This window comes from Ovis canadensis, chromosome 17, assembly GCF_042477335.2.
Source record: "Ovis canadensis isolate MfBH-ARS-UI-01 breed Bighorn chromosome 17, ARS-UI_OviCan_v2, whole genome shotgun sequence".
Taxonomy (NCBI): Eukaryota; Metazoa; Chordata; class Mammalia; order Artiodactyla; family Bovidae; genus Ovis; species Ovis canadensis.
In genome coordinates, this window is record NC_091261.1 from 22,366,145 (window position 1) to 22,393,610 (window position 27,466).

Sequence of the window (27,466 nt, forward strand, 5' to 3'; positions counted from 1 at the left end):
GCATTGTTTTGGTTGTTTGTTTGTTTTGTTTTTTTTTTGCCCTCAGGAATAATTCGGGTTTCACACCAGCAGACACTGTAGCTGTCATGTTCTGTTCTACACACAAATCCCTCACGTTGGGTAAGTAATCCACAGACTGAAACACCAGCTTAATATTACCTTCAGATAATTGCCTCTTATGATTTTGAAATTCAAACAACTTTTCAAATTAAATGGAATGCGTGTATTGTCTACTTTGTCACCTAAAGAACGATAGCAAAGTGGGGATCAGTCATGACTCTGAAATACCATCATGAATTAAACTCACTTTTGTGAGCCTAAGTGTAATAGTGTAGGGTTTAGCTTTACTTGTAATCATGTTTTCCATTCTCATAGAAGGTTTTCAGGGTTGAATGTTCATGTTAAAAGTTGGGGAGTGGGGTAGTTGTGGGGGTTCAGTGAGCACAAACTTGGCTTTGGAAGGCCCTAGAGTGACCCCTGGAAGATGTTAACATATTTTCTGGAAGCTTGGAGCAGGGTGAAAATAATTGACATTAGTCTGAAGTTTGTTTCAGAGTGTTATTTCTGTAAAGAAACAACAATATATTTAGTTATCGTGAACTCAGTCTCATTGGTACCTAAAGTGAAATAAGTACGTATTTAATGGACAAAAATAGATCAAGAAAAGTGCTATTCTCTCCTTACCTTTACCCAGTTTAAAGGCATTATACTAATAACCTATCCAGTTATCTAGAATCCATGCTTTCAGTCATTAGAGATCATTAAGTCATGAGAAACTTTATGGAAACATCATTCACAAACTCCTTGGGGTAGTAGGCACATTGTGGTTAAACTCATATTAAAAATTCCTTTACATTTTGGCGTATAACTGACTTAACATTTCTCTAAGTCTGTTTATGTTTAAGTTCAGTCTGTAAACTAGAAAACAAAGATATTTCATAGTGGTTTTACTAGACCCAGACATTTCTGTCTGGTAGAATTATTTTCAGTCTTGCAAAGTTGGGGAAATGATTTAGAAATTGGACATACTCTTAAGCAATTGCTATCTAGGACTTCAGCTTATTTGAATAAATCATATGTGTCCTGTCCCTTCACTGCAATATGTCTATTAGGTTTTCCTTAGAATCATCGCCAAAAGGAAGCTGAGGGAGCTTTGAAAGCTACTTTCTGGTTCCAGATTTTGTAAACCTGGACAAATCACTTAAGCTCCTGAACCTTAGCTTTCTCACTTTGTAAGGCTTTTTCTTACATTGTAAGGGTGTTGCAAAGACTGAAGATAAAACCTGTTAGGTATCCAGCACAGGACTTGTCCCTAATACGAGTCAGTCCGTGAGAAAATGTGCTCCGTGGTGGTGCTGTGTGTAGGTTGCTGCGGATGGAGCCGGAGTGCCCACCGAGAGAGCTTGGTGTGCTGCCTGGCACGTGACACGCACCCTGAGAGCAGCTGCTATGATTAGTTGTTGTTAACGGTATTGGTCATGAATGTGTTACTGTTTCCAGGGTTTCAGTCCCCTGCCCTGGGTCTTGTTGATGCTCGTATAACAGATACGGTTTAATTGTTGCCCTCAGAATCAACCTGCACTTTTCCCCCCATGTCGCTGTCATAATGTGACGCCGGTGCTCCAGGTCTCCTGAAAAGGAAGGGGCTTCTATAAAGGTAGGGAGGCCAGAGACTGGGTGCCTCCAGACCCCTCAGCAGTCGCGAGTCAGGGACCAAAGGCGCCTGTGTCGTCAGAGCAGGTGCTGAAGCCTGATTGCGTCCAGTATGCTTCCGCATCTCTGCCCTGGCTTCTGAAACCCGCCCCGCCCTTAGGATTTGCTTTTGTCAGGAAAACCCAAATGGATTGTGGGTTTTTACATTTTATTTTTATTTTTGGCTGTGCTGGGTCTTAGTTGCTGCGCGTGGGTTTTCTCTAGTCACAGCTAGTGGGGGCTCCTCTAGTTGCTGTATGTGGGTTTCTCGCTGAGGTGGCTTCTCTTGCTGTGGAGCATGGGTCCTAGGGCCTGTGAGCTTCAGCAGTTGTAGCTCACAGGCTCTAGAACATTTGCTCAACAGGCTTAGTTGCCCCACAGCATGTGGGATCTTAGTTCCCAGACCGTGGATCGAACCCATGTCCCCTACATTGGCAGGCAGATTCTTAACCACTGGACCACCAGGAAAGTCCATGTTTATTTTTCTCTCCATTATTTTCTTCTGTGCTGGAGCTGGCCATGATGAGCAAAGCTCTACCCGAGAAGCATACTACAACCTGATCAGTATTCTTCTCTGTAAGCAAAATATTCATGCTTTTTTTTTTTCATTTTTTTAACCTCAAAGCCATATCATTCTGTTCTTGAGGCTTCCTGATTTTCAGTCATCTGAAAAATTAGACGAACACCAATCAAAAGTAGCTATTTTACTGAAAACATTGGGGTTAACTTGGACTTTGGCTTTTGCACTTTGCTTTTGCAGTATTCTCCCATGAAATAGATACTTGGATCCTGCAATAATATTCTAGTATGATAACTAAGTAACCACAGTGGTGTAAATCCTTAGTTATTTCCATAAGATGGTAGGATGGTAGACTTGGAATTGCAAGTCCTAAAGACTCATCCTGACTCTTCCATTAAAACATCCCCAGGCCTTAGTTTCCATAGCTCCTGAATTAGGGAATTTTACTTGCAGCTAGGATATTCTATTACACCTTGATCACACCTGGCTCTCTGCCTGCAGTTTCCTAGGTGGCATTTATAAAAATGGCCTCTTTGCTGCTTTCTTATCTCAGTGAGAAGCCACAGAGCACTCTTATTTCTACACACAGCAAGGGATGTTTGGGTCCTATTGCTTGAATGGCCTTGTTGAGCCCTATAAATTCAGTGTATCAGTTTCACAAGGCCCAAAGCATGTTTCCCTCTGCTGGTGACCTGACATCTCTGGTACAGAGGAGATGCGCAGCAGTCACCCAAGCTACAGCCGATAATGATCCTAATGGGACTTCTCATCTGCATGGCAATGATAGAGCATCACAATAAGTGTGAAGAATTCATGTTTCAGAAAGCAGGGGGCAAATTTCAGGTAGGATCTATCACTCAGAGTGATACTTTCTCTTATTTCTCACCAAGATGAAAGACACCAGATTTAAATATATCTATTTGGCGTGTAGGACATATATTTGTCCCTTTTGTGATCACTGTCAAAATATTTCTTCTAGTGATTTTACACACACACACACGTGCAAACGCACATACACCTAATGTCTCAAATAGAATACATTAAGAAAGCTCTATGAAATAACATTGTTTAGTAGTATAGCCAGTATTTGTATTTAAGAATAAATTATTGCTGGCCAAGTGGTACCCAGGTAACTAATGAACCAAAGATGAAAACTCTGGTTTTGAGCAGCCTTCTGAGTATTCTCCTGTACATATGCCTGCAGTTTATTTTATTGTTCCTGCTTTTGCCCTGTCTCCATCTCTTCGATGCACTTGCATCTACACACATGCTGAATTTGATTCATTGCTTTTATTAGTGCATTTGCCATTGATTGATTAGTTCTTCGTATTAGTACTTTTTCTATTGATTGATTGCAGATGAAGTGACTATTTGACCTTTAATTATGAGGCTTCCTATTGAAAATGACATTGAGCTATGGCTCCACATAATCCATCTGGAAAGCCTGACATGATGCCATTCCCTGGAGTTCGTTCAGGAAGAAAGAGGAGGCCTGGAGGAAGTGCAGAGCTTTCAGTGTGCTTCATCTAAAACAATACTACGGGGCTTGTTTACTGCCCTCCTGTTGTTGCAACTCAGGGTTGGAGGTAATTATATTTTGTCAAGAGAGCGTCACTTGCTGTGGGTTGCTCCAAAAGCCGTGAACTCTCCCAAATTATTTTCTAGTCTGATGGTGATATTTGTATAATAATGAGAAGGTGTTTTACATAGCAGAGTTGGGGGAACAGCTCGCACCCTAGTTACCAATGGTTCAGTGCCCAGTCAGTCAATAGAACTCATCAGTAGAGAAATTCAATCTGAGGGTCCTGTGGAATTAGTATTTAACTTTTACTTTATTGATCTTGTTCTCTTGAGTGTTCAAATCACTTTGCTTATCTAGAGTTCTAATGCATGTAGAAAGTTCTCACTGTTCCTAGAAAGAGGATGTTTAAAGATGTTTGAGATCCTTAAGTGTATGTTTATGTTAGGTTTTCATGTTTTCAAATAGCAAAATGAAAGCATATACTCCTAGAGTGTTTCAGCTGACAAATGGCAGTCAATTGTGAGACTCCAAGTCGTCTGCTATTTCCAAAAGTTTTTCTGAATTGAAGGAATGCTGTTTAAAATTTAAATAGAGTGTCGTGATCAATGTGTGTTAAAAGTCCACTGTGGGTCTTACCATTTCTAGACATTTGTGAACAAAGACCAATCAAGGCAGCTGTTCCTCATATTGAACTACATTATGAGTCACAGTCACACAGCTGGGCTGTGAGAAGAAACTATGCATTAAAGCAGAAAGAATACAGCTTTTTGGGAGACATGGGATTCTGGAGAGGGTGGAAGGAATACAAACCTGATTCTCGTCTGGATTCCAGTTCTCTCATCAAGTGTGAGTGAGTAAGTGAAAGTCACTCAGTCGTGTCTGACTCTTTGTGACCCCATGGACTACACTGTCCTTGGAATTCTCCAGGCCAGAATGCTGGAGTCGGCAGTCTTTCCCTTCTCCAGGGGATCTTCCCAACCCAGGGATAAAACCCAGGTCTCCTGCATTGCAGGCGGATTCTTTACCAGCTGAGCCACCAGGCTGGAACAAATCATTCAACTGCTGTCAGCCTCAGTTTCCAAATCTGTAAAATGAGAAGATGGGTAAGATGATCCTTGAGATTCCTCCTAGTTTTACGTTCCTATAAGTCAGGCGCTCAGTGACTACTTAACAGATAATACCACCATTCTGTAACATTTTCCCTGCTATATGTAAAAAGGAAGAGTTTTTTAAAGGAACGTCTATGTAGATAATGTAATATTACAAGAAAGGAAACATGGCTATTACATCTTCCTAAAGAGGCTAAAAATGTCTTTATACTCTGCAAAGAGCTTCACAGTGCTGGTGGCAGTGCTCAGTCATTTCCAACTCTGCACACCAGAGCCCTCTGCGGTCCTCTCTCCATGGGATCCTACAGGCAAGAATTCCACAGTGGATAGCCATTCCCTTTTCCAGTGGATCTCCCCGACCCAGGAATCGAATCTGTATTTCTTGCATCTCCTGCATTGGCAGTCTGAGCCACTTCAGGGTTTCATGGGAGAAACAAAATCTGAGCAGGGTCTTGCTTTCAATTTTCTTTGAAAGCTTTTCAAGAGTGCTAAAGGATTACCCCACCAACTTGGGCTGAAAAGATCATTTAATAACATCTGGGTTGTTTTCTCCAGGGGAAATGGAACTGAAATCCGAAAGTTTGCATTTGTTTTCCTTATCCCATAAAGCTTCTCTGTGATTCTATTTGGCACATAAAGACTATTATTTTGATAAAGCTATCCTACAGTTGGGAAGCACTTTTTTAAAGCCTTTAACCATTAAGTCATGTTACCTAAACAACCTTAGAAAGTGAAAGTGAAGTGAAGTCGCTCAGTCGTGTCCGACTCTTTGCGACCCTTGGTGGACTGTAGCCCACCAAGCTCCTCCGTCCATGGGATTCTCCAGGCGAGAATACTGGCGTGGGTTGCCATTTCAGCAAATCAATAATTATTATTTTTCATAAGAAGTGAAAGCATAGGAAAAAATCTAAAAATGTATCGCAGGTCATATAATTAACAGAGACTAGATTCCAGGTCTCCTAACTTCCAGAACTGCCTTGGACAATAGCATATAAAAGTTTTTCAAAGACCCAAAAGTGCCAAACTGGTTCTGAGTATTGTAAGTATACACTGGCAGTGTGAGTTTGAATCATTTAAAACCAATACAATATTGTAATTAACCTCCAATTAAAATAAATAAATTTATAAATTAAAAATTACTTCTGATTACATTGCTAGTTAAAGACAGTTTTAAAATATTCAGTATATATAATTGCAGCCATATGCATATATTCCTTGTGGCCCCATCACAAACTGGCACGCAATCCTTATATTTTCTTTATTAACAAAAAGCTATATTCTATGTCAAGTGTTTCTTGATGAGTCACCCCTTACCTTTCATGGGGTATCCCTTCCCTCTGTTCTTGCAGACTAAGAGCTATAGTGCTGTTTCACAATAAACTATTATAACAGAAATCAAAGTCCAGGGTAAAGACAGAAAATAGAAGCTTGTCTTTGAGGCATAACCGTAAATATATCTTTTGTCCTGTGATTTGCTCTTAAAGCTGAAGTTCTGTAAGGAAAGGCAGTCTGGAGACCCCTACCATCTGACAGATTATTATTTTTTTTATGAAGTATAGTTGATTTACAATGTTGTGTTAGTTTCCCATGTACAACAAAGTAATTCAGTTATAAATATATATATGTGTGTGTATATATCTATATATTCTTTTTCAGACTCTTTTCCATTATACGTTACTACAAGATGTTAAATATAATCCCCTGTGCTATATAGTAGGTCCTTGTCATTTATCTGTTTTAGGTATGTATGAATGTGCTAAGTTGCTACCCTCTCTCTCTTTAGTCGCCAAGTCATGTCCGACTCTTGCGACCCCATGGACTGGAGCCTGCCAGGCTCCTCTGTCCATGGATTCTCCAGGCAATAACACTGGAATGGGTTGCCATTTCCTTCTCCAGGGGATCTTCCAGACCCAGGAATCAAACCCAGGTCTCCTGCATGCAGGCAGATTCTTTACTGACTGAGCTATGAAGGAAGCCCCACAGTCATGTCCAATTCTTTGTGAGCCTAGGGGCTGTAGCCCACCAGGCTCCTCTGTCCATGGGATTTCCCCAGCAAGAATACTGGAGTGGGTTGCCATGCCCATCTCCAGGGGATCTTCCTGACCCAGGGATCGAACCCAGGTCTCTTGTGTCTCCTGCATTGGCAGGCAGGTTCTTTACCACTAGCGCCACCTGGGAAGCCTATATAGTAGTGTTTATCTGTTCATCCCATTATTGTTGTGTTAATCACTCAGTCCTGTCAGACTCTTTGTGACCCCATGCACTGTAGCCCACCAGACTCCTCTATCCATGGAATTCATACTTCTAATTTATCCCTCCTCCTACTTCTCCTTTGGTAACCGTGAGATTGCTTTCTGTCTGTAAGTCTATTTCTGTTCTGTAAATAAGTTGATTTGTATCATATTTTAGATTTCACGTATGGTGATATCATATAGTATTTGTCTTTATCTGACTTCTCTTAGTATGGTAATCTGCAGTTCTATCCATGTTGCTGCAAATGGCATTTTTTCATTCTTTTTTATGGCTGAGTAATATTCTGTTGTGCATGTGTGTGTGTGTGTGTGTGTGTGTGTATAGATATATATATCACATCTTCTTTATACATTCTTCTAGCATCTGCCAGATTCTTAAAGATGCCACTGAAATTAAGGGCCCAGTAGGTTCCACCACCATGCTGAAGACAATTTAGGGGGAGTATCTGTCCTTCTGTACTGTTTTCTGATCCATATAAACAAAGAGAAAAATGCAGATTCTCGAACAAAGTGATACACTTATGTTCAGAGGTTTGAAGATTACTTTACTTCAAATTTTTGATTCTGAATTTGGTGTCTGAACTTAATCACTGGTGTATCCAGACTGTAATAAAAATTTAGAAAGTCCCCAGGTTCTGCATAAATATCCAACTAAAGACATTTAAACCTCTCTGAGCTTCCCTAGCCTGATGCTCAAGTACCACCCTTCTTAATGATACAGCAGATGTTCGTCATGTTCAGTGTTCACCAGGACCAAAGCCCTGATGCCCCCACATTTCTGCTCCTTCTCCATGTTTCCTGTGCCAGGGACTGCCAGACATTTTAAACCACAACCTGCAGTTAGAAATACATTTTACAGTGTGATCCAGAAAACATTTGCATGTATGTAAAAAGTTTTACCAAACAACATTCACTCTCACTTTCTGTGATATATTCCATATTCTAGTCAAGTGCTAGGTTAAAACCCATTGCACTGATTCTGTAACTCATTAATGGATCATAATGCAAGGTCTGAAAACTACCACTTTACATCTTGCTTGGTGAAACTTTATTCCTTTTCTCAAATACTTACCATGTCAGTTTTGGCGATTGCTATGCCTTTTTCACTGAACCTTAACCCAAATTTCTGATACCACATGGGAACCAGAGCTGAATTAAGACTTGGAATGTTTCTTGATTTGCAGTAAGATCACTTCCATTTAGGTTTTGTTAACCCAGTTTACATAACAGAGTTTCTATGCCTTTTGTTGTGTTTTTTAAATCGTTTCTCTATTCAACATGTTTTTGATTAATAATAATTATAACAAAGATTAATTGGGTACTTAATAGGCTAAATGCTTGTTACAAGAAGTAATTTACTTGAAAATATTTTATGCCAATGGTTCCTGTAGACTTCAGTGCCCAGGAGAGCCCACCGTTCTCATGGAAAATTCTCACTGGAATATTCAGCTACTATTTTATCAGGAAGAAAGTAGCCAGGGACTTCCCTGGTGGCTCAGTGATTAAGAAGCTGACTTCCAGTGCAGGGGACAGGGTTTCAGTCCCTGATTAGGGAACTAAGATCCCACTCGCTGCAGGGTAACTTAAGCCTGTGAGCTGCAACGAACAGCCAGTGCAGCCAAAATTTAAAAAGAAAAGAAAAGAAAAATGTACTCCAGAGGAAGCTACAGCAAATGCTTTTATTATCCTATATTTATCAGAGACTTTACTAATTAGCATAATGAATTCAGAAATAGGTTTCTATTGAGGAAATTCCACCTCTTTGCTTTGTACGGTAAGTGTAATAAACGGACCTTCACTCATATGTAGACTGTCTTAAAACTTCAGAGTTGCACATTCCCCACTTGCTCGAAGAATCTAGGAAATCCTGTGTCCTGAATGTGAAATCCGCAGGGCTGCTCTGGGGGCTGATCCCTAAGGGGTTTTGTGTTCAGCCTCTGTCTGGAGGCCCTGAGGGCTTCCCAGGGGGCTCAGTGGAAAAGAATCTGCCGTCCAGTGCAGGAGCCACAGTCGATGCAGGTTTGATCCCTAGGTCGAGGAGATCCCCTGGAATAGGAAATGGCAACCCACTCCAATATTCTTGCCTGGGAGATCCCAAGGACAGGGCAGTCTGGTGGGGCAGAGTCCATGGGGTCACAAGAGTCAGACACGACTGAGCAACTGAGCACACAGCGGCCGTGTAGTCCCCTGAGGCTGGCCATTAGAGTTACTGAACCCTGCGTTGAGAGCCCTCTTATGCCACGTGTTGGTGAGAACCCTGGAGAGGTCAGAGCTGGGACTTCACGGGACACATTTACTGCTATGTGCTAAGTTAAAAATATCTGTATCTGTGGAGCTTACTTTCATTCAGAACTGCTGGCAAAACTTTGGGGGTGGAGAAAATTTTCACCTACCTTCCAAATTTCTGTAGCTACTGTCTACTACCTGCCGCAAGAATCTGAAACTTACGCCTGACCAGCCTGGTGCAGGATGTCCCAAAATCCCGTTCCACACCCCAGCTCACATCACTCCCACAGTCACCGCCACAAGGGACGTGAGCTTGCAGGGGGACAAAAAGCTTGCACAGGTCATGTGACCCCAGGTGGCAGAGCCAGATGTCAAGCCAGGTCGGACTCAGCCCCTGTGCCAAGCTGCAGTGAGAGCTCCAGGAAGGTCCTGTGCTGTGAAGCTCAGCTCGAGGCTTATCCCTTAAGTCTAGGCTGGATGATCTCTGGGACGCTTCTGGTTCTAAGAGTCAGTAATTCGCTCTGATTTTGAAAGACTTAAGTGTAGCTTTAGAATCTTGAGTTATTCAGAGAAACACCGTAAGATCAGCATTTCTTGAAAGGCGGCCCTTAAAAATATAGCAAATTGCTCCCTTAAGAAAAAAATGTAGATTACTGGGCCTTATTTGAGGGATTCGGAATTTTTAAGAATAAGACCTCAGAGCCTGATTTTTCAAACATATTCTAAAAAGTAGAGTGTTTACACAAAAGTGTGAGAGCCACCATATCATGTCCATCCATAATCACGTCCCCGCTTCTAGAGAAGCTAACTCACCCTCTCAGGTCCCCAGGTCTCAGGGGTGGAGCAGCAGCAAGAGAGGTCGGCGCGTACTTGCAGCAGCTTCACCGCAGCCAAGCCCGACTCACAGTTGCTGCTACAGCTCAACGGCAAGGAGACAGAAAACCCCACATATTGCACAGCGGCACCTCCCCCTGGGTCCCGGATCTCTATCCCTCTGGGCCTCTTCATGTCAGTTGTTCCTGGTAGAAACTTTTCATTCCACAGTTTCACGTTTCTTTCAAAAGAAAAACCACCGAGTCATAGTTAGAAGGAGCTCTAAAGAGTTTCGTTTTACACATTAATAATCAGCTCCCATGCCTGAAGCCAAGTGCACCCTGTGCTTCTGAGAGGGAAACCTCCACGGGAATTCAGGGGCCCGTCCCTTCTGAGGGGGCCTCTGCCGCATCCAGGAGGACCAACCACGGCCCACCTTCCAGGGCTCCCCGTCATCTCTGCACCCGCCGCCAGTTGCAGAGGGGATTGTCTGTTATTATTATTAATACTTAGAAAGGTTGCCTCTAGCGGAACTAAAATGTGCATCACAGAACAACAGTTGTTTGCTGCGTTTGAAGTGGAGCCTCACACCCAGGAGAGCGCCTTCACTTGAAGTTTCTCTCTCCCCATCTCCACTTGCAAACAGAGATTGATGAATAACAATGATTGTTTCAGAATTGCCTCTCTCCCATTATTTATTTGGTCATGTCTCTTCCCAGAAACCCCCTTAATTGAACCAGACACTATAAACCAGTTTGCGTGGATTTGATGACAGCCGGCTCCTTGCTTCTTTACAGGAAATAATAAAGGACTCCAAGGCTACAGAATGAGGTGACACCCACCACCTCCTTGTCCCCACCTGCAGCCCATGCAAAAAACGCCAGCCAGATAGTAGAGTCCGCTGCCCATTTGCTAAAGCCGTGGGGAATGCTGCAGGTTCTTGACAGATGACCCTGGAGGCAGAAGGATATGTAAAATTGTACATAAAAGGTTCCTGGGCCCCAGGAAGCCAGTTCATTTGGAAAGTCACCTGTCCTGAAGCTGAGCACGTTCATGGTTTTGCAGCAGTGACGTCTCCCAGGTTTGATCTCCGTACTAGTACCCTGCTCTTCATGCCAGCGTTACTGTACTCTAGTACTGCTAGATCAAGCTTTTTCAATGATAATAAAAACCAGCTCCTCTGCAACTGACAGCAAGTGCAGGGATGTGCAGGAATAAATAATGCCAATGAAAAGAAGCTTTTAACATATCATTTGCTCAACACATGCATTCATTCAAGTGTTTGTTCATGCCGAGTTTGCGCCAGGCACCATTGTGGGCCCTATTCTGTCCACAGCAGTGGACAAAATACGAAAACGTATTCCCCCCTTATCCATCTTCCTTTCTAGGGGAGCGGAGCAAGCGAACACTCAGACATATGGCGCATCACATGATGGGAAGTGGGTGGAGAAATAAAACCAGAAAGGAGAATAAGAGCGCGAGATGGAGGCGGCGACATGTTAGGCTTAAAGGGGGCTTTGGGTCAAAGACCTGTAGGAGAAGGGGAGTAAGCCACATGTGGTATAGAGGGAGGAGGCTCCAACCAGAGGGAACGATGAGGGTAAGGAGCTGAAGCCACAAGGGGCTCAGCAAGTGGGAGGCAGAGGACAATGAGGCTGGAGTTCGAGGAGTGGAAAGTGTGAGAAGGAAGGAGAGGATGCCGAAAGGGAGGATGGGTGATATGTGTGAGACCTCATCGACCTGTCGTGAAAACTGCCTTCTATACAGAAGGCAAAGGCAAAGATCCTTGAGAGGTTTGAGTGACACGATGCAGCTCCCACTTTGGCTGCTGTGTTAAATAAGGACTGGGCTTGGCCGGGGGACAGGGTGCACCAGCGAGAAACAGGAAAGCCAGTTAAGAGCCTTTCATCCAGATGAAGGCTCAGGGTGGAGTGATTAAAGGTAATAGTGGAGGAGTGGTGAGAAGCTCTGGTGGTATTTTGAATCCCACACCACTGGGATCTGCTGACGAATTGGATGTGTATGTAAGAGAAGGGAATTGAAGATGATTCCGAGGGATTTGGCCTCGAGGGGACTAGAAGGGTGGAATTGCCATTTACTAGACTGGATGAACTTCCAGATATTCCAAGCTAGTTTTCGAAAAGGCAGAGGAACTGGAGATCAAATTGCCAACATCTGCTGGATCATGGAAAAAGCAAGAGAGTTCGAGAAAAACATCTATTTCTGCTATATTGACTATGCCAAAGCTTTTGACTGTGTGGATCACAATAAACTGTGGAAAATTCTGAAAGAGATGGGAATACCAGACCACCTGACCTGCCTCTTGAGAAACCTGTATGCAGGTCAGGAAGCAACAGTTAGAACTGGACATGGAACAACACACTGGTTCCAAATAGGAAAAGGAGTACGTCAAGGCTGTATATTGTCACCCTGCTTATTTAACTTATATGCAAAGTACATCATGAGAAACGCTGGGCTGGAAGAAACACAAGCTGGAATCAAGATTGCCGGGAGAAATATAGATAGGCAGATGACACCACCCTTATGGTAGAAAGTGAAGAGGAACTAAAAAGCCTCTTGATAAAAGTGAAAGAGGAGAGTGAAAAAGTTGGCTTAAAGCTCAACATTCAGAAAACTAAGATCATGGCACCTGGTCCCATCACTTCATGGGAAATAGTTGGGGAAACAGTGGAAACAGTGTCAGACTTTATTTTTCGGGGGCTCCAAAATCACTGCAGATGGTGACCGCAGCCATGAAATTAAAAGACACTTACTCCTTGGAAGGAAAGTTATGACCAACCTAGATACTTAGGTCCATCTAGTCAAGGCTATGGTTTTTCCTGTGGTCATGTATGGATGTGAGAGTTGGACTGTGAAGAAAGCTGAGCGCCAAAAAATTGATGCTTTTGAACTGTGGTGTTGGAGAAGACTCTTGAGAGTCCCTTGGACTGCAAGGAGATCCAACCAGTCCATTCTGAGGGAGATCAGCCCTGGGTGCTCTTTGGAAGGAATGATGCTAAAGCTGAAACTTCATGCGAAGAGTGGACTCATTGGAAAAGACTCTGATGCTGGGAGGGATTGGAGGCAGGAGGAGAAGGGGACGTCTGAGGATGAGATGGCTGGATGGCATCACGGACTCCATGGATGTGAGTTTGAGTGAACTCCGGGAGTTGGTGATGGACAGGGAGGCCTGGCCTGCTGCGATTCATGGGGTCGCAAAGAGTCGGACATGACTGAGCAACTGAACTGAACTGAGGATGGCTGAGATACAGATTTTACCCATTGAAGAGGGATGTGGGGGCAGATCAAGAGTTCCATCTTGAATGTGCTAAGTTTGAGATGTCTTTTCAACATCCAGAGGAGAGCCGGCTTTGTGAGCCTAGAATTCTGGTCCAGGCTGGAGTGTTCAGCTTACACTAAGCCATCAGGCTGAATGAGATCAGTACAGAAAGGGTAGACAGCACAGAAAAGGGCTCTGAGCACTGGCCTCTGAGGCACTCCAGAGGTTAGGGAGGCTATGAAATTACTTGGAGAGTAAAATGATATGTAATTCAAAATCAGCCAGACATATAGACATCCAAACCAGCTAGCCTCTTATCTTCCTCGCATTTCGTAAGGTTGAGGTGACCATTAAATCAGAAAGTAGACATGAAGTCACATGACACCCCCTGCAGACCAGGCACTGTATCAGGCCCATGAATGGCCTTATATCTCAGTGGATCTTCACAAAAGCCCTGCACAGTAGTTATTATTGATCCCACTGCCCACGGTAGAAAACCAAGCCTCAGAGAGGTCAAGCAACTCACTTCAGTTTATACAGTGAAGAAAATCGCAAAGCCCGCACAGTCTGTCTCCAGAAACCCCTAGAATCCTCTTGCTCTCCCTTATTACCAGACCCGGCTTCTCAGCCTGACTCACATCAGAATCACCTGTTGGTTGCTCAGTCGTGTCCAACTCTTTGCAACTCCATGGACTGTAGCCCGCTAGGCTCCTCTGTCTGTGGGATTCTCCAGGCGAGAACACTGGAGTGGGTTACCATTCCCTCCTCCATGAGACCGTCCTGACCCAGGGATCAAACCTGGGTCTCCTACTTTGTAGGCAGATTTTGGGAATCACCTGGGATCATCGCAAAACTGCCTGGACAATCTCCTGACCTATTTCCTCTGAATCTCTCAGGATAGACCGAGGTATCCCAGGTTTTACAGCTACCCGGGTGATTCTAATGAGCAGCTGGCACTGAAAACCACTGCCTTTGACCACTTCCCCTATTTGTGCACAGGTATGATCCACTGGGTTCCAGAAAGGATTACACATGTTCATTTCCTAATAAAACTGACCATTTGTTTATGCTGATCTGTGAAAACCACAATTCTTTGTGCTTTGATTAGATATCTAAGTTAAGCATTCAGTTTAAAGAAAACTGAGGGCATTAAAAAAACATTATTTCCAGAAATGGTTTCCAGGGTATTCTTCCTCAGCCTAAAAGTCTTGTGAATGAGGTCTTGGCTCCCCAATTATTGAAACAAATAAAGGGGAGAAGTAGGTTTAGGTTAGCAAAAAATTTTCTAGCCAAGTTTAACTACAGAAATGTGAGTCAGCCGGTAAATAACTGATTTCTCATCCCCAATCAGAACTGCCTTGTTCTTTTGTGTCAGAAGACGTCTCTTCTGAGGCTTATGTTTATCATAAACATGGTACCATCAAAAAGGAAATTACCACCAGCGGGTGATTAATAGCCATGTTGACAAAACAAAAAGTGTGGGTGCATTTGGGTCACTGTTTTCTCACCTTTACCACTTAACTATGATTTGGACGCCTTCTGGAAGTTCCTCTGTCCATTAAGAAGATGATCAGTGTGAGATCTTCAGTTCAGTTCAGTTCAGTCACTCAGTCGTGTCCAACTCCTTGCGACCCCATGAATCACAGCACATCAGGCCTTCCTGTCCATCACCAACTCCCAGAGTTCATTCAGACTCAAGTCCATTGAGTCAATGATGCCATCCAGCCATCTCATCCTCTGTCGTCCCCTTCTCCTCCTGCCTTCAATCCCTCCCAGCATCAGAGTCTTCTCCAATGAGTCAACTCTTCACATGAGGTGGCCAAAGTACTGGAGTTTCAGCTTTAGCATCATTCTTTCCAAAGAACACCCAGGGCTGATCTCCTTCAGAATGGACTGGTTGGATCTCCTTGCAGTCCAAGGGACTCTCAGGAGTCTTCTCCAACACCACAGTTCAAAAGCATCAATTCTTCGGTGCTCAGCCTTCTTCACAGTCCAACTCTCACATCCATACATGACCACAAGAAAAACCATAGCCTTGACTAGATGGACCTTTGTTGGCAAAGTAATGTCTCTGCTTTTCAATATGCTATCTAGGTTGGTCATAACTTTTCTTCCAAGGAGTAAGTGTCTTTTAATTTCATGGCTGCAATCACCATCTGCAGTGATTTTGGAGCCCAAAAAAATAAAGTCTGACACTGTTTCCACTGTTTCCCCATCTATTTCCCATGAAGTGATGGGACTAGATGCCATGATCTTAGTTTTCTGAATGTTGAGCTTTAAGCCAACTTTTTCACTTTCCTCTTTCACTCTCATCAAGAGGCTTTTTAGTTCCTCTTCACTTTCTGCCATAAGCGAGGTGTCATCTGCTATCTGAGGTTATTGCTATTTCTCCCAGCAATCTTGATTCCAGCTTGTGTTTCTTCCAGCCCAGCGTTTCTCATGATGTACTCTGCATAGAAGTTAAATAAGCAGGGTAACAATATACAGCCTTGACATACTCCTTTTCCTATTTGGAACCAGTGTGTTGTTCCATGTCCAGTTCTAACTGTTGCTTCCTGACCTGCATATAGATTTCTCAAGAAGCAGGTCAGGTGGTCTGGTATTCCCATCTCTTTCAGAATTTTCCACAGTTTGTTGTGATCCACACAGTCAAAGGCTTTGGCATAGTCAATAAAGCAGAAATAGATGTTTTTCTGGAACTCTCTTGCTTTTTCCATGATCTAGCGGATGTTGGCAATTTGATCTCTGGTTCCTCTGCCTTTTCTAAAACCAGCATGAACATCAGGAAGTTCACGGTTCATGTATTGCTGAAGCCTGGCTTGGAGAATTTTGAGCATTACTTTACTAGCATGTGAGATGCGTGTAATTGTGCAGTAGTTTGAGCATTCTTTGGCATTGCCTTTCTTTGGGATTGGAATGAAAACTGACCTTTTCCAGTCCTGTGGCCACTGCTGAGTTTTCCAAATTTGCTGGCATATTGAGTGCAGCACTTTCACAGCATCATCTTTCAGGATTGGAAACAGCTCAACTGGAATTCCATCACCTCTACTAGGTTTGTTCGTAGTGATGCTTTCTAAGGCCCACTTGACTTCACATTCCAGGATGTCTGGCTCTAGAAGAGTGATCACACCATCGTGATTATCCGGGTCATGAAGATCTTTTTTGTAGAGTTCTTCTGTGTATTCTTGCCACCTCTTCTTAATATCTTCTGCTTCTGTTAGGTCCATACCATTTCTGTCCTTTATCGAGCCCATCTTTGCATGAAATGTTCCCTTGGTATCTCTAATTTTCTTGAAGAGATCTCTAGTCTTTCCCATTCTGTTCTTTTCCTCTATTTCTTTGCACTGATCACTGAAGAAGGCTTTCTTATCTCTTGCTATTCTTTGGAACTCTGCATTCAGATGCTTATATCTTTCCTTTTCTCCTTTGCTTTTCACCTCTCTTCTTTTCACAGCTACTTGTAAGGCCTCCCCAGACAGCCGTTTTTCTTTTTTGCATTTCTTTTCCATGGGGATGGTCTTGATCCCTGTTTCCTGTACAATGTCACGAACCTCTGTCCATAGTTCATCAGGCACTCTATCTATCAGATCTAGGCCCTTAAATCTATTTCTCACTTCCACTATATAATCATAAGGGATTTGATTTAGGTCATACCTGAATGGTCTAGCGGTTTTCCCTACTTTCTTCAATTTATGTCTGAATTTGGTAATAAGGAGTTCATGATCTGAGCCACAGTCAGCTCCTGGTCTTGTTTTTGTTGACTGTATAGAGCTTCTCCATCTTTGGCTGCAAAGAATAGAATCAATCTGATTTTGGTGTTGACCATCTGGTGATGTCCATGTGTAGAGTCTTCTCTTGTGTTGTTGGAAGAGGGTGTTTGCTATGACCAGTGCATTTTCTTGGCAAAACTCTATCAGTCTTTGCCCTGCTTCATTCTGCATTCCAAGGCCAAATTTGCCTGTTACTCCAGGTGTTTCTTGACTTCATACTTTTGCATTCCAGTCCCCTAGAATGAAAAGGACATCTTTTTTGGGTGTTAGTTCTAAAAGGTCTTGTAGGTCTTCAGAGATCCGTTCAATTTCAGCTTCTTCAGCGTTACTGGTTGGGGCATAGACTTGGATTACAGTGATATTGAATGGTTTGCCTTGGAAAGGAACAGAGATCATTCTGTCGTTTTTGAGATTGCATCCAAGTACTGCATTTCGGACTCTTTTGTTGACTATGATGGCTACTACATTTCTTCTGAGGGATTCCTGCCCACAGTGGTACATATAATGGTCATCTGAGTTAAATTCACCCATTCCAGTCCATTTTAGTTCGCTGATTCCTAGAATGTCAATGTTTACTCTTGCCATCTCTTCTTTGACCACTTCCAATTTGCCTTGATTCATGGACCTGACATTCCAGGTTCCTATGTAATATTGCTCTTTACAGCATCGGACCTTGCTTCTATCACCAGTCACATCCACAGCTGGGTATTGTTTTTGCTTTGGCTCCATCCCTTCATTCTTTCTGGAGTTATTTCTCCACTGATCTCCAGTAGCATATTGGGCACCTAGTGACCTGGGGAGTTCCTCTTTCAGTATCCTATCATTTTGCCTTTTCATACTGTTCATGGGGTTCTCAAGGCAAGAATACTGAAGTGGTTTGCCATTCCCTTCTCCAGTGGACCACATTCTGTCAGACCTCTCCACCATGACCCGCCTGTCTTGGGTTGCCCCAAGGGCATGGCTTAGTTTCCTTGAGTTGGACAAGGCTGTGGTCCTAGTGTGATTAGATTGACTAGTTTTCTGTGAGTATGGTTTCAATGTGTCTGCCCTCTGATGCCCTCTTGCAACACCTACCATCTTACTTGGGTTTCTCTTACCTTGGGCGTGGGGTATCTCTTCACGGCTGCTGCAGCAAAGCAGAGCCACTGCTCCTTACCTTGGACGAGGGGTATCTCCTCACCACCGCCCTTCCTGACCTTCAACATGGGATGGCTCCTCTAGGCCCTCCTGCGCCCACACAGCCACCTCTCCTTAGGGAAAACTAAATTTAGGGTGTTGGAAGCTGTGGCAGAATGTGAAAGTTCCTGTCACATACATCAACCTCTCACTGCTGCTGCTGCTAAGTCACTCCAGTCGTGTCCGACTCTGTGGGACCCCATAGACGGCAGCCCACCAGGCTCCCCCATCCCTGGGATTCTCCAGGCAAGAACACTGGAGTGGGTTGCCATTTCCTTCTCCAATGCAGGAAAGTGAAAAGTGAAAGTGAAGTCGCTCAGTCATGTCCGACTCTTCACAACCCCATGGACTGTAGCCCACCAGGCTCCTCTGTCCATGGGATTTTCCAGGCAAGAGTACTGGAGTGAGTTGCCAATGCCTTCTCCCAACCTCTCATTGGCTCACACTTAAAACATTCCAAGTGTTTTTCTTCATTATATAAAAACATATCTTTAAAAAAAATCTGTGAAACTAGGCAAAGCTTCCCAGACCCAATCAGATGGGGCCAGTTCTATGTTGGTGACCATGTTACATCTCTTCTGATGACCTTATGTTATTTTTGTCATGTGAAATTCTTGTTGTATTTTTGAGGTTTCACATCCTGTGATTGTGAACATTAGGCACATTTTTCTCTTTAGAAGACAAATGGCTCTTCCTTCACAGCCCAGAAAGCTCCCACTACTTCCTTCCCACCTGTCTCCATGAATATGGTGACCCCTCCCAGAAGCCATCGCCGGCATCTGAATGAAGCCTCCGAGGTTTCAGCTCCTTAATACACTCTTGAATTCCTGTCTGCTAATTGCTCCTACAATGCTGTCAGACAGGTGAGGGTGTGCCTCATCTCCCGAGGCTGAAACCTTCTATTGGTAGAGTTAAATGTTTCATTGTCAGCATCTGGTGAGCCAGCTCAGGCCATTCATTAAACATCTTTTCCAATCAGAACATACCTGTTTCAAAACAGAAATAACACCAGCTGCTCATTTGGGTCTTTTCTTGCATCTTTATTTACGTAAAACTTTCAGCCCAGGATTACAGGTAGGATTACAGCCCAGGTGATTGAAGGCTAAAATACAGTCTTTCATTTTCCGATTGGGCTGGAAAATGATCAGAAAATGGTCATCGACCAACTTTTATTCAAAGTGACTAAAGGCTGGTTCTCTAAGCTCCTCAGTCAAAGGGAATCTCTCTCTTCTTTGCAGACCTTTCTTGTGTAAATACTCTTTTCCTTGGGTTTTTCCCCCTCCATTATTCTGTATTAATAGCATCAAACATCTCTTTCTCTCCGGTTCCTGGGTGTTCTTCCAGATCACCATTTTAGGCATGTAGGGTGGTGGAGGACACAGAACTGGGGACCCGTCCGCCTGTGTTCACATCCCAGCTATACCCTGTCGCTCGCTGTGCATAGCCTTGGGAAGATTTTTACTCACCTGCGGCCTCTGTTTTCTCATCTGAAAAGTGGAGATAACAGTAGCCTCACTCACATTATAGATATGAGGAGTGAATGAGCTGATGTTGGCACATGCAGAATATCGTCTGCCTGACCCAGAGTAAGCCCTGTGTATTGGGTTGGCCAAAATAGTCATTTGGGGTTTTCCATACAATGTAACGGAAAAATCTGAACCAACTTTCTTGGCCAACCCAATAATGATTTTTCTGCAGTCTGTATTCCACCTGCCAACATACAAATAAAGGCCAAAAAGTCCGTGAACTCCAGGTACAGCTTCTGAAGTCCTCCCAGAGACGGGATGACTAAAATTACTGGAGAGATTGTTCTTCTCTCTTAGTAATGGCCTCAAGACTTTCCATTTGTAGCCTTGTATTTGGTCATTTTCCTGCTCTTCTAGGCCTAACTCTCCCTTTTGGATAAAGGGAGGTATATTTTTATATATTATTATAGAATATATTTTATAGGGCTTCCCTGGTGGCTCAGACAGTAAAGAATCCACCTTCAATGCAGGAGATCGGGTTCCATCCCTGGGTCAGGAAGATCCCCTGGGGAGGGGAATGGCAACCCACACAGTATTCTTCTTGCCTGGAGAATTCCATGGACAGAGGAGCCTGGTGGGCTACAGTCTGTTGGGTTACAAAGAGTCAGACACGACTGAGCAACTAACACTTAGATAGTATATGTTTTATAATATATAAAATGTTATTTGTTTGAATTCTGGTTTTGAAATGTGAAGGATAGATCTCTTGTACGCCATCTACAGGGAAGTAGGAAAATAAGTGAAACAAGTTCGAAAGACACAAAGGACGTTTTTCAATGTATTCCCTCTCCTACTCCACAACTCAATACTCATTTCAAAGTTTGGGTTCCATGGTTAGTCCAGTTTCTCTCTTTATACCATATCAAATATATATTTCTCCTATGAAATATAACCTTCACCTGGAGGAATGTGTAAATGATTCTCTTTATAGTTCAGTAAAGCAACTAGGAAAGTTTAACAAAAACATCGACTTGAACTTCAGTTCACTTTAGTCGCTCAGTCGTGTCTTTTGCAGATCCAAGGACTGCAGCACGCCAGGCCTCCCTGTCCATCACCAACTCCCGGAGTTTAGTCAAACTCATGTCCATTGAGTCGGTGATGCCATCCAACCTCATCCATCTCATCCATCTCATCCTCTGTCGTCCATCCCCTTCTCCTCCTGCCTTCACTCTTTCCCAGCATCAGGGTCTTTTCAAATGAGTCAGTTCTTCACATCAGATGGCCAAAGTATTGGAGTTTCAGCTTCAACATCAGTCGTTCCAATGAACATATCAAATATATATTTCTTCTATGAAATACAACCTTCTCCTGGAGGAATGTGTAAATGATTCTCTTTATAGTTCAGTAAGGGAACTAGGAAAGTTAAACAAAAACATCAACTTACACTTAGCATAGCTAAATAACAGCTGACTTACATGAAAAGAAGTGGAACTCTGAGTCTTCCTAAGTGTCAAGGGGAGGGTAGTAGGAGAGCCCTGTAAAGACTGCAGACGGGATGTTTGGGTCTAGTTGGTTGAAGCACGTGGCCAAAACCCCCCATGTAGATTTCCACATGTCCCTTTCCATCTTGTATGCCATCTACAGAGATAACCATAGGAGGCTTCTCAGGCCTCAGAGGTCGGAAATTAAAATTCCACTTGTACTTACCTGTGAAACTGGTATAAGATTGTCCTGTTTTTCTGTCAAAGGTCTAGCCAAGGGGGTTGTTAGCCATCCTCTAGCTGCTGCTGATGTCGCATTTGTGTTCAGTGATTTGGAAATGCCCTCATCTATGTGGATTCCCTGAACCCATCTCTGGGATGCTGAGAAAACTAGAGAGCTCTTATTTGCATATATTATTTAGTTGTATGTCATTTTAGATGTCGCCTTCTACATGAAGGACAAAAATCTTTTCTTCTGTGGTTCAGAAAGCAACAACAGAAGTTCTGATGGTGATGGGACTTCCCTGGTTGATCCAGTGATTAAGACTGCACCTTCCAATGCAGGGGATGTGGGTTCCATCTCTGACCAGGGAGTTAAGATCCCACATGCCTCAGAGTCAAAGCACCATGACATAAACAATATAAGCCACCTTGTAACAAATTCAATAAAGACTTTAGCTATGGTCCACATTAAAAATATATATATCTTAAGGAAGTCCTGATGGTTTTCAGTTACAGATAGAATGATAGGAAAAGAACAGGGAAGCACATAAAATGTAAATCATCAGACTTGCCTGGTGGTCCAGTGGCTAAGATTCCATGCTCCTAATGCAGGGAGCCCGAGTTTGATCCCCGGTCAGGAACTAGATCCCACATGCCACAGCTAAAGATCCTGCAAGCTTCAACAAAGATTGAAGATCCCAAGCGCCACAACTAAAACCCAGTGTAGCCAAATAAATAAAAATGAGTAAATACTAAAATAAAATACTTTGGAGAACTTGAGCGAAAGACCAGTCATTTAGATGGGCGTGAATGAGAGCAAGTCACATAATTCCATGACATCCTGTCTGCCTTCCTAAGGGAATCTGTAGGAGGTGGACTTGCTAGCCTTTAGAATGTTCCGAATGGGTTTCAGGGGACATCCTAGGCAAGCCAGAAGTAGGAACATAATGTAATGCTGAGGGCTGTGCAGACTAAACCCCACCTGCTCCCACAGGCCACACCTGAGGATGACTCTTGACTAATTTGGTGAGCCTCTCTCTGATGGACGGCAGGCCAGGCCATACCCACCAACCTGGAAGTGGGTTGCCGTTCTTTCTACTCACTCTAAAAGAGAGACAAAAATTAGAATAACCCAGATGCTCACTGCATCCGTTTTGCCCATCAGCTTTTTTCCCAGATGGCAGTGCTGCGCTTCCTCACTGCCCTGTGCCGTGACTCTGTGGTTGGGTGGTGTTTGCTCTGGTCCAGCGCTCTCTGTCGTCTGTCCTGGGTCAGTGAGCAAGAACATGAGCTCCTTGAAGGCAGGGGCTGCATGTGGGGCTGGTTCAAGGCTTCTCTGTCCGTGAGATTTTCTAAGCAAGAATTATTTACTGCACCTGGAATAGTGTCTGAAGACTTACTACTTACCAGACATGGTGTACTGTTTCATTTATGTCTATTAAGGGGAAAAAACCTACAAAGTAGGTACATTTTACAGACCTGAAAACTGAGGTTCAGTCACTTGCCCGATGAGAGTAACAAGGTGATAAGTGGTAGGCGTGGGATTCCACTCAGGGCCCTCTTGTGTCTTGTATCAGCCTTCCTAACAGCTACACTGTACCACCTCCTGAAGGCTACTGGACATAATCAATTATAAACCTCTGTATAAAGCAACAGCTACATTAACTGAAAATTAGCTTGCTCTAGGATAATCCTGAAAGTCTTTTCTAATCAAATTCTTTTGGAATCATCATTTAATGTTCTATAAATGGCACGTGATTGCCCCTTTGTTGGCTGCTCAGATGGTAAACCGTCTGCCTGCAATGCGGGAAACCCAGGTTCGATCCCTGGGTTGGGAAGATCCCCTGGAGAAAGAAATGGCAACCCACTCCAGTACTCTTGCCTGGAAAATCCCATGGACGGAGGAGTCTGGTAGGCTACAGTCCATGGGGTTGCAAAGAGTCAGACAAGACTGAGCAACTTCACTTTCACTTTCACTTTAGTGGTTGGAATAAATCAGCATCAACGAGTTTGACTTTCTGTGAGCGTTTGTCTCTGAAAAGTGTGTGTGTGTGTGTGTGTGTGTGTGTGTGTGTGTGTGTTGGAGAGGGGGACCCAGACTGGCATTTAGTGATGCTGGAAAAAGAATGGCCTTCTTGGATTACATTATGATGGGGAGACCATGTATCCCAGTGACTCTTAAAGGCAAACATGGGCTTTTAAGCTGAGAGATTCACAAAGGAGGAAGAGATAGAATTCAAATAACAATGTGTAGGACATTTGAAGAGTAAAATTATGGATGTTTCTAACTAAGAACAAAGTGAACAAAAGTGGGAAATCTCCATGACAACTAGAGAGCGAAGCAACTGGATTCCAGATTCGCCTGCAGCTCTCTTCAAAACTCCCTGGAAAGTCTGAGAAAGCATTTAAATGGAAAACAAGTCAAGTGAATTCAGGCGAATGAATCTCTGAAAGACAGGAAATGATCCAGGTGATTGGAGTATACTCTCTCTTAGGGAAGTGGGAAAGTAAGTGAAATAAGTTCAAAAGACACAAAGGACATTTTTCAATATATTTCCTCTCCTACTCCATAACTCAATGCTCATTTCAAAGTTTGGGTTCTGTGGTTAGTTCAGTTTCTCTCCTTCCTACCATATCGAATATATATTTCTCCTGTGAAATACAACCTCCTCCTGGAGGAATGTGTAAATGATTCTCTTTATAGTTCAGTAAAGCAACTAGTATTTGTTCTTGTTCAGGCTTTTTCAACGGGAAACATTGCTTCATCCTGTTCTTAAATGATCAATCATTCACATATTGAGTGGGGGCTCAGCAGTAGAGAATCTGCCTGCAGTACAGGAGAGGCAGGAGATGCTGGTTCAATCCCTGGGTCGGGAACATCCCCTGGAGAAGGAAATGGCACCACAATCCAGTGTTCTTGCCTAGAAAATCCCGTGGACAGAGGAGCCTTGCAGTATATTGTCCATAGGGTTGCAAAGAGCTGGACACGACTGAGCACACCCACGTGCACCTGTGCTTAAACACTGCAGGAGATTAAAGGACTTTGCCGATGTCCGGAGGGAAACAAAACTTGTGCAAAAGAAGATCATGGCATCATAAGCAAATGCTAAATTTATGGGATGCAATTGTTGCAAGAAAAGGGACCCCTTCCAGGGCCCAAGAGTGGGCTCTTGTCTAACACTCAGAAATGAGTTGTCCAGTGAGACACGCGTACTGACAAAGCCAAGACTTTCTTGGGTAGGGGCGCCCAGGCAGAGAGTAGGAGGGCAAGGGAACCCAGGGCGACCGCTCTGCCACATGGCTCAGAGTCTCGGGTTTTATGGTGATGCGGTTAGTTTCTAGGTTGTCTGTAGCCAATCATTCTGACTCGGGGTCCTTTCTGGTGGTGCACGTATCGCTTAGCCAAGATGGATTGCAGTGAGGAGGATTCTGGGAGATTGTTAGAACATATGGACTGGAGTCTCTTCTCTCCTTTTGACCTTTCCTGAATTCTTCTGGTAGGTGGTAGCTTGTTAGTTCCAAGTTCCTTACCAGGAACTCCTGTTGTAAAATAACTCATGTAAGTGGTTACCGTCTTGCCTGGCCAGGATGGGTGGTGTCAGTCAGTGGGTCCCCTAACACAATTAGGAAGAGAGGCTTCATTCTTCAAAAGAAGAAGAAATCAGTAGGAAGCCCACCTTCATGGGGAGCCCATAGAATTTAGTCACCCAGAAAGAAAGGACAAGATCTAGGCAGGGGCTCAGCATTCACAAAGACACGTGCTAGGCCTGAGCCAGTGACAGCAATTGGCAACTGGGAGTTAATGTAGAGAACATACATGCGGAGAAGGAGGGTGGGGCGAAATAGAGAGGAGCCTTGACATATGCGCGCTGCTGTGTGTAAAATAGCTGGCCAGTGGGAAGCTGCTGTGCAACACAGGGAGCTCAGCTCAGTGCCCAGTGATGACCCAGAGGGCTGGGATGAGGGGGTAGGAGAGAGATCTAAGAGGGAGGGGATCTGTGTACACACAGAGCTGATTCACTTTGTTGTACAGCAGAAACCAACACGATATTGGAAAGCAATTATACTCCAATTAAAAAAAAAATAAGGTTAAAAATAAAAAGTAAACCATTGTCTAATTCTGCCTCTACCACCTAACCAATGTATGATGTTAGGCAGGTCATTCTAACTCTCAGTTGCCTTGTGTTTCATCAGGGAAATGGCCACTTGCTTCTTAGGGCTGTTGTAAGGATTAAATGAGATAATGCAAACAAAGCCCTTACAAAATGGCAGTGTCATAATCCTTCTCCATTGATGTTGAAAGGATAGAGGATTTGATGAATGGGCACTGGAAAGGCATTGTCATTCTTGAGCAGGGTCTTGGCTTTAATTAATGTGGGTCTTAGGAAGATTAATCTGGCTGTGGTTTGTAGGATTGATGAAGGGAAGAGTCTGAAGACAGGGGGTTCTGTCAGGAAGCCGAGAGTCATTTGGCTTGATTTTATGAGGAACTGAATTAGGAAGGTGGCCGTGAAGACTGAGGGAGGACAGCGCTAGATGGAGAAAAGACTGTCCAGAACTCGGTGACTTCATCTACAAGTCAAAAGACAGCTGGAGTTAGTCAAAGATGAGCCCCAAACTCTGAGCTGTAGAAACCAGGTAAGCGTGTGCCAGCCCTGCACTCAGAAGGGAAGCCAAGGTCATCGGGGCAAAAGCTACAGAAAGCAGGTCCCAAGAAGGCAGGCCTCTGGTCTGTGTTATTTCTCTTTAGGTCCTCAGCGCTAGAAATAGTAACTCACATATAGCAGAAGCCCAGAAGTATTTTTTGAATGAATGATGGAGGGATGGAATGAAAGAATGAGTAGATGGTGAGAGCGCATGCATCTACAAGTAGACTCTGAACAATTACATAAAGTAGATGGTTTTTGTTTTTTATTTATTTGGCCATGCCAGTTTTCAGTTGCATGCGAACTGTTAGTTACAACATACGGAATCTAGCTCCCCCACCAGGGATAGAACCCAGGCCCCCTGCAGTGGAGCGAGGGGTATTAGCCACTGGGCCACCAGGGAAGTCCCAGTAAATGGTTTTTATATTTTGAGTCATAGAGCAGCCTTCTATATAAAGGTCCATATTTAATCTAGGGGGGAAAAAAAAGTACTTCTCAGGAAAAATTTAAAAACCATCCATCCAATAGAAAGAGGTAACTGTTAAAACTTAGAACCCTGATACAAAGGGAATGTTCTAATTCAGAGAACATAAAATAAACATGTTCCAAATAGGGGAAAGAAAACCCCACTTGTTCTGGTATGTATTGTTTTATCCTTCCCATCCTGGGTATAGGATAAAAGAAACCCCTTACTTGTTTGTTAGAAGAAGAAAGCTCGCACTTGAAGTTCTTACTTGGCAGATGTCAGTTGAAAGCTCTGCTTATGGAATATGCCGCAGTGTCAAAGTCTGTTGGATAATTTTAGACGAATGTGTCATGTGTGACATGGAAATATGGCACGCTGTACATTAGTGATTTCCCAAGTGTTTGGAGCAGGTAGTAATGTGCGGAGAAAGTGCTCTTTATCTCTCCACACAGTGTAGTTGTAGAGCAGTGGGGAAATGCTTTTGGTGGAAATTACTTTAGTCAGAAAAAGAATCCATTTACAATATGCGCCTTCTAACATCTTTCAGACAATGCATTGTATTAAAGAGGCATTTTTTGATTAATGTTTTATAAACATTTTTCAGCATGACAGCTTAAAGTCCCTGTAAAATTGTAAATGCGCGCATGGTGTTCACTTCCATAAAGTCAAACGCCATCTCATATAGTCTAGTTGGATCCTGTCAGCCACAGTGACACAGAATCAGTACCTGGGAGCATTAAAATTAATTTGCTTCATTTATATTACTGCACTGATCGCAAGATGAAAAGAGTCCTATATTTAAATTTTACTTGAAAAAGAAAACTC

General features: G+C 43.4%; 1 protein-coding gene across 5 annotated transcripts in view; it reads left to right on the forward strand.

Moving 5' to 3' along the window:
* SLC10A7 (solute carrier family 10 member 7) overlaps positions 1-27,466 on the forward strand; it is a 311,030-nt gene that overhangs the window by 272,606 nt on the left and 10,958 nt on the right. For 3 of the 5 annotated variants that reach the window (XM_069556753.1, XM_069556755.1, XM_069556760.1), the window contains one exon: positions 47-120. The exons of the other annotated variants lie outside the window; for them this stretch is intronic. In XM_069556753.1, the coding sequence (XP_069412854.1) occupies positions 47-120 (74 nt within the window). The remainder of the gene's footprint in view (positions 1-46; positions 121-27,466) is intronic. 5 annotated transcript variants of the gene reach the window in all.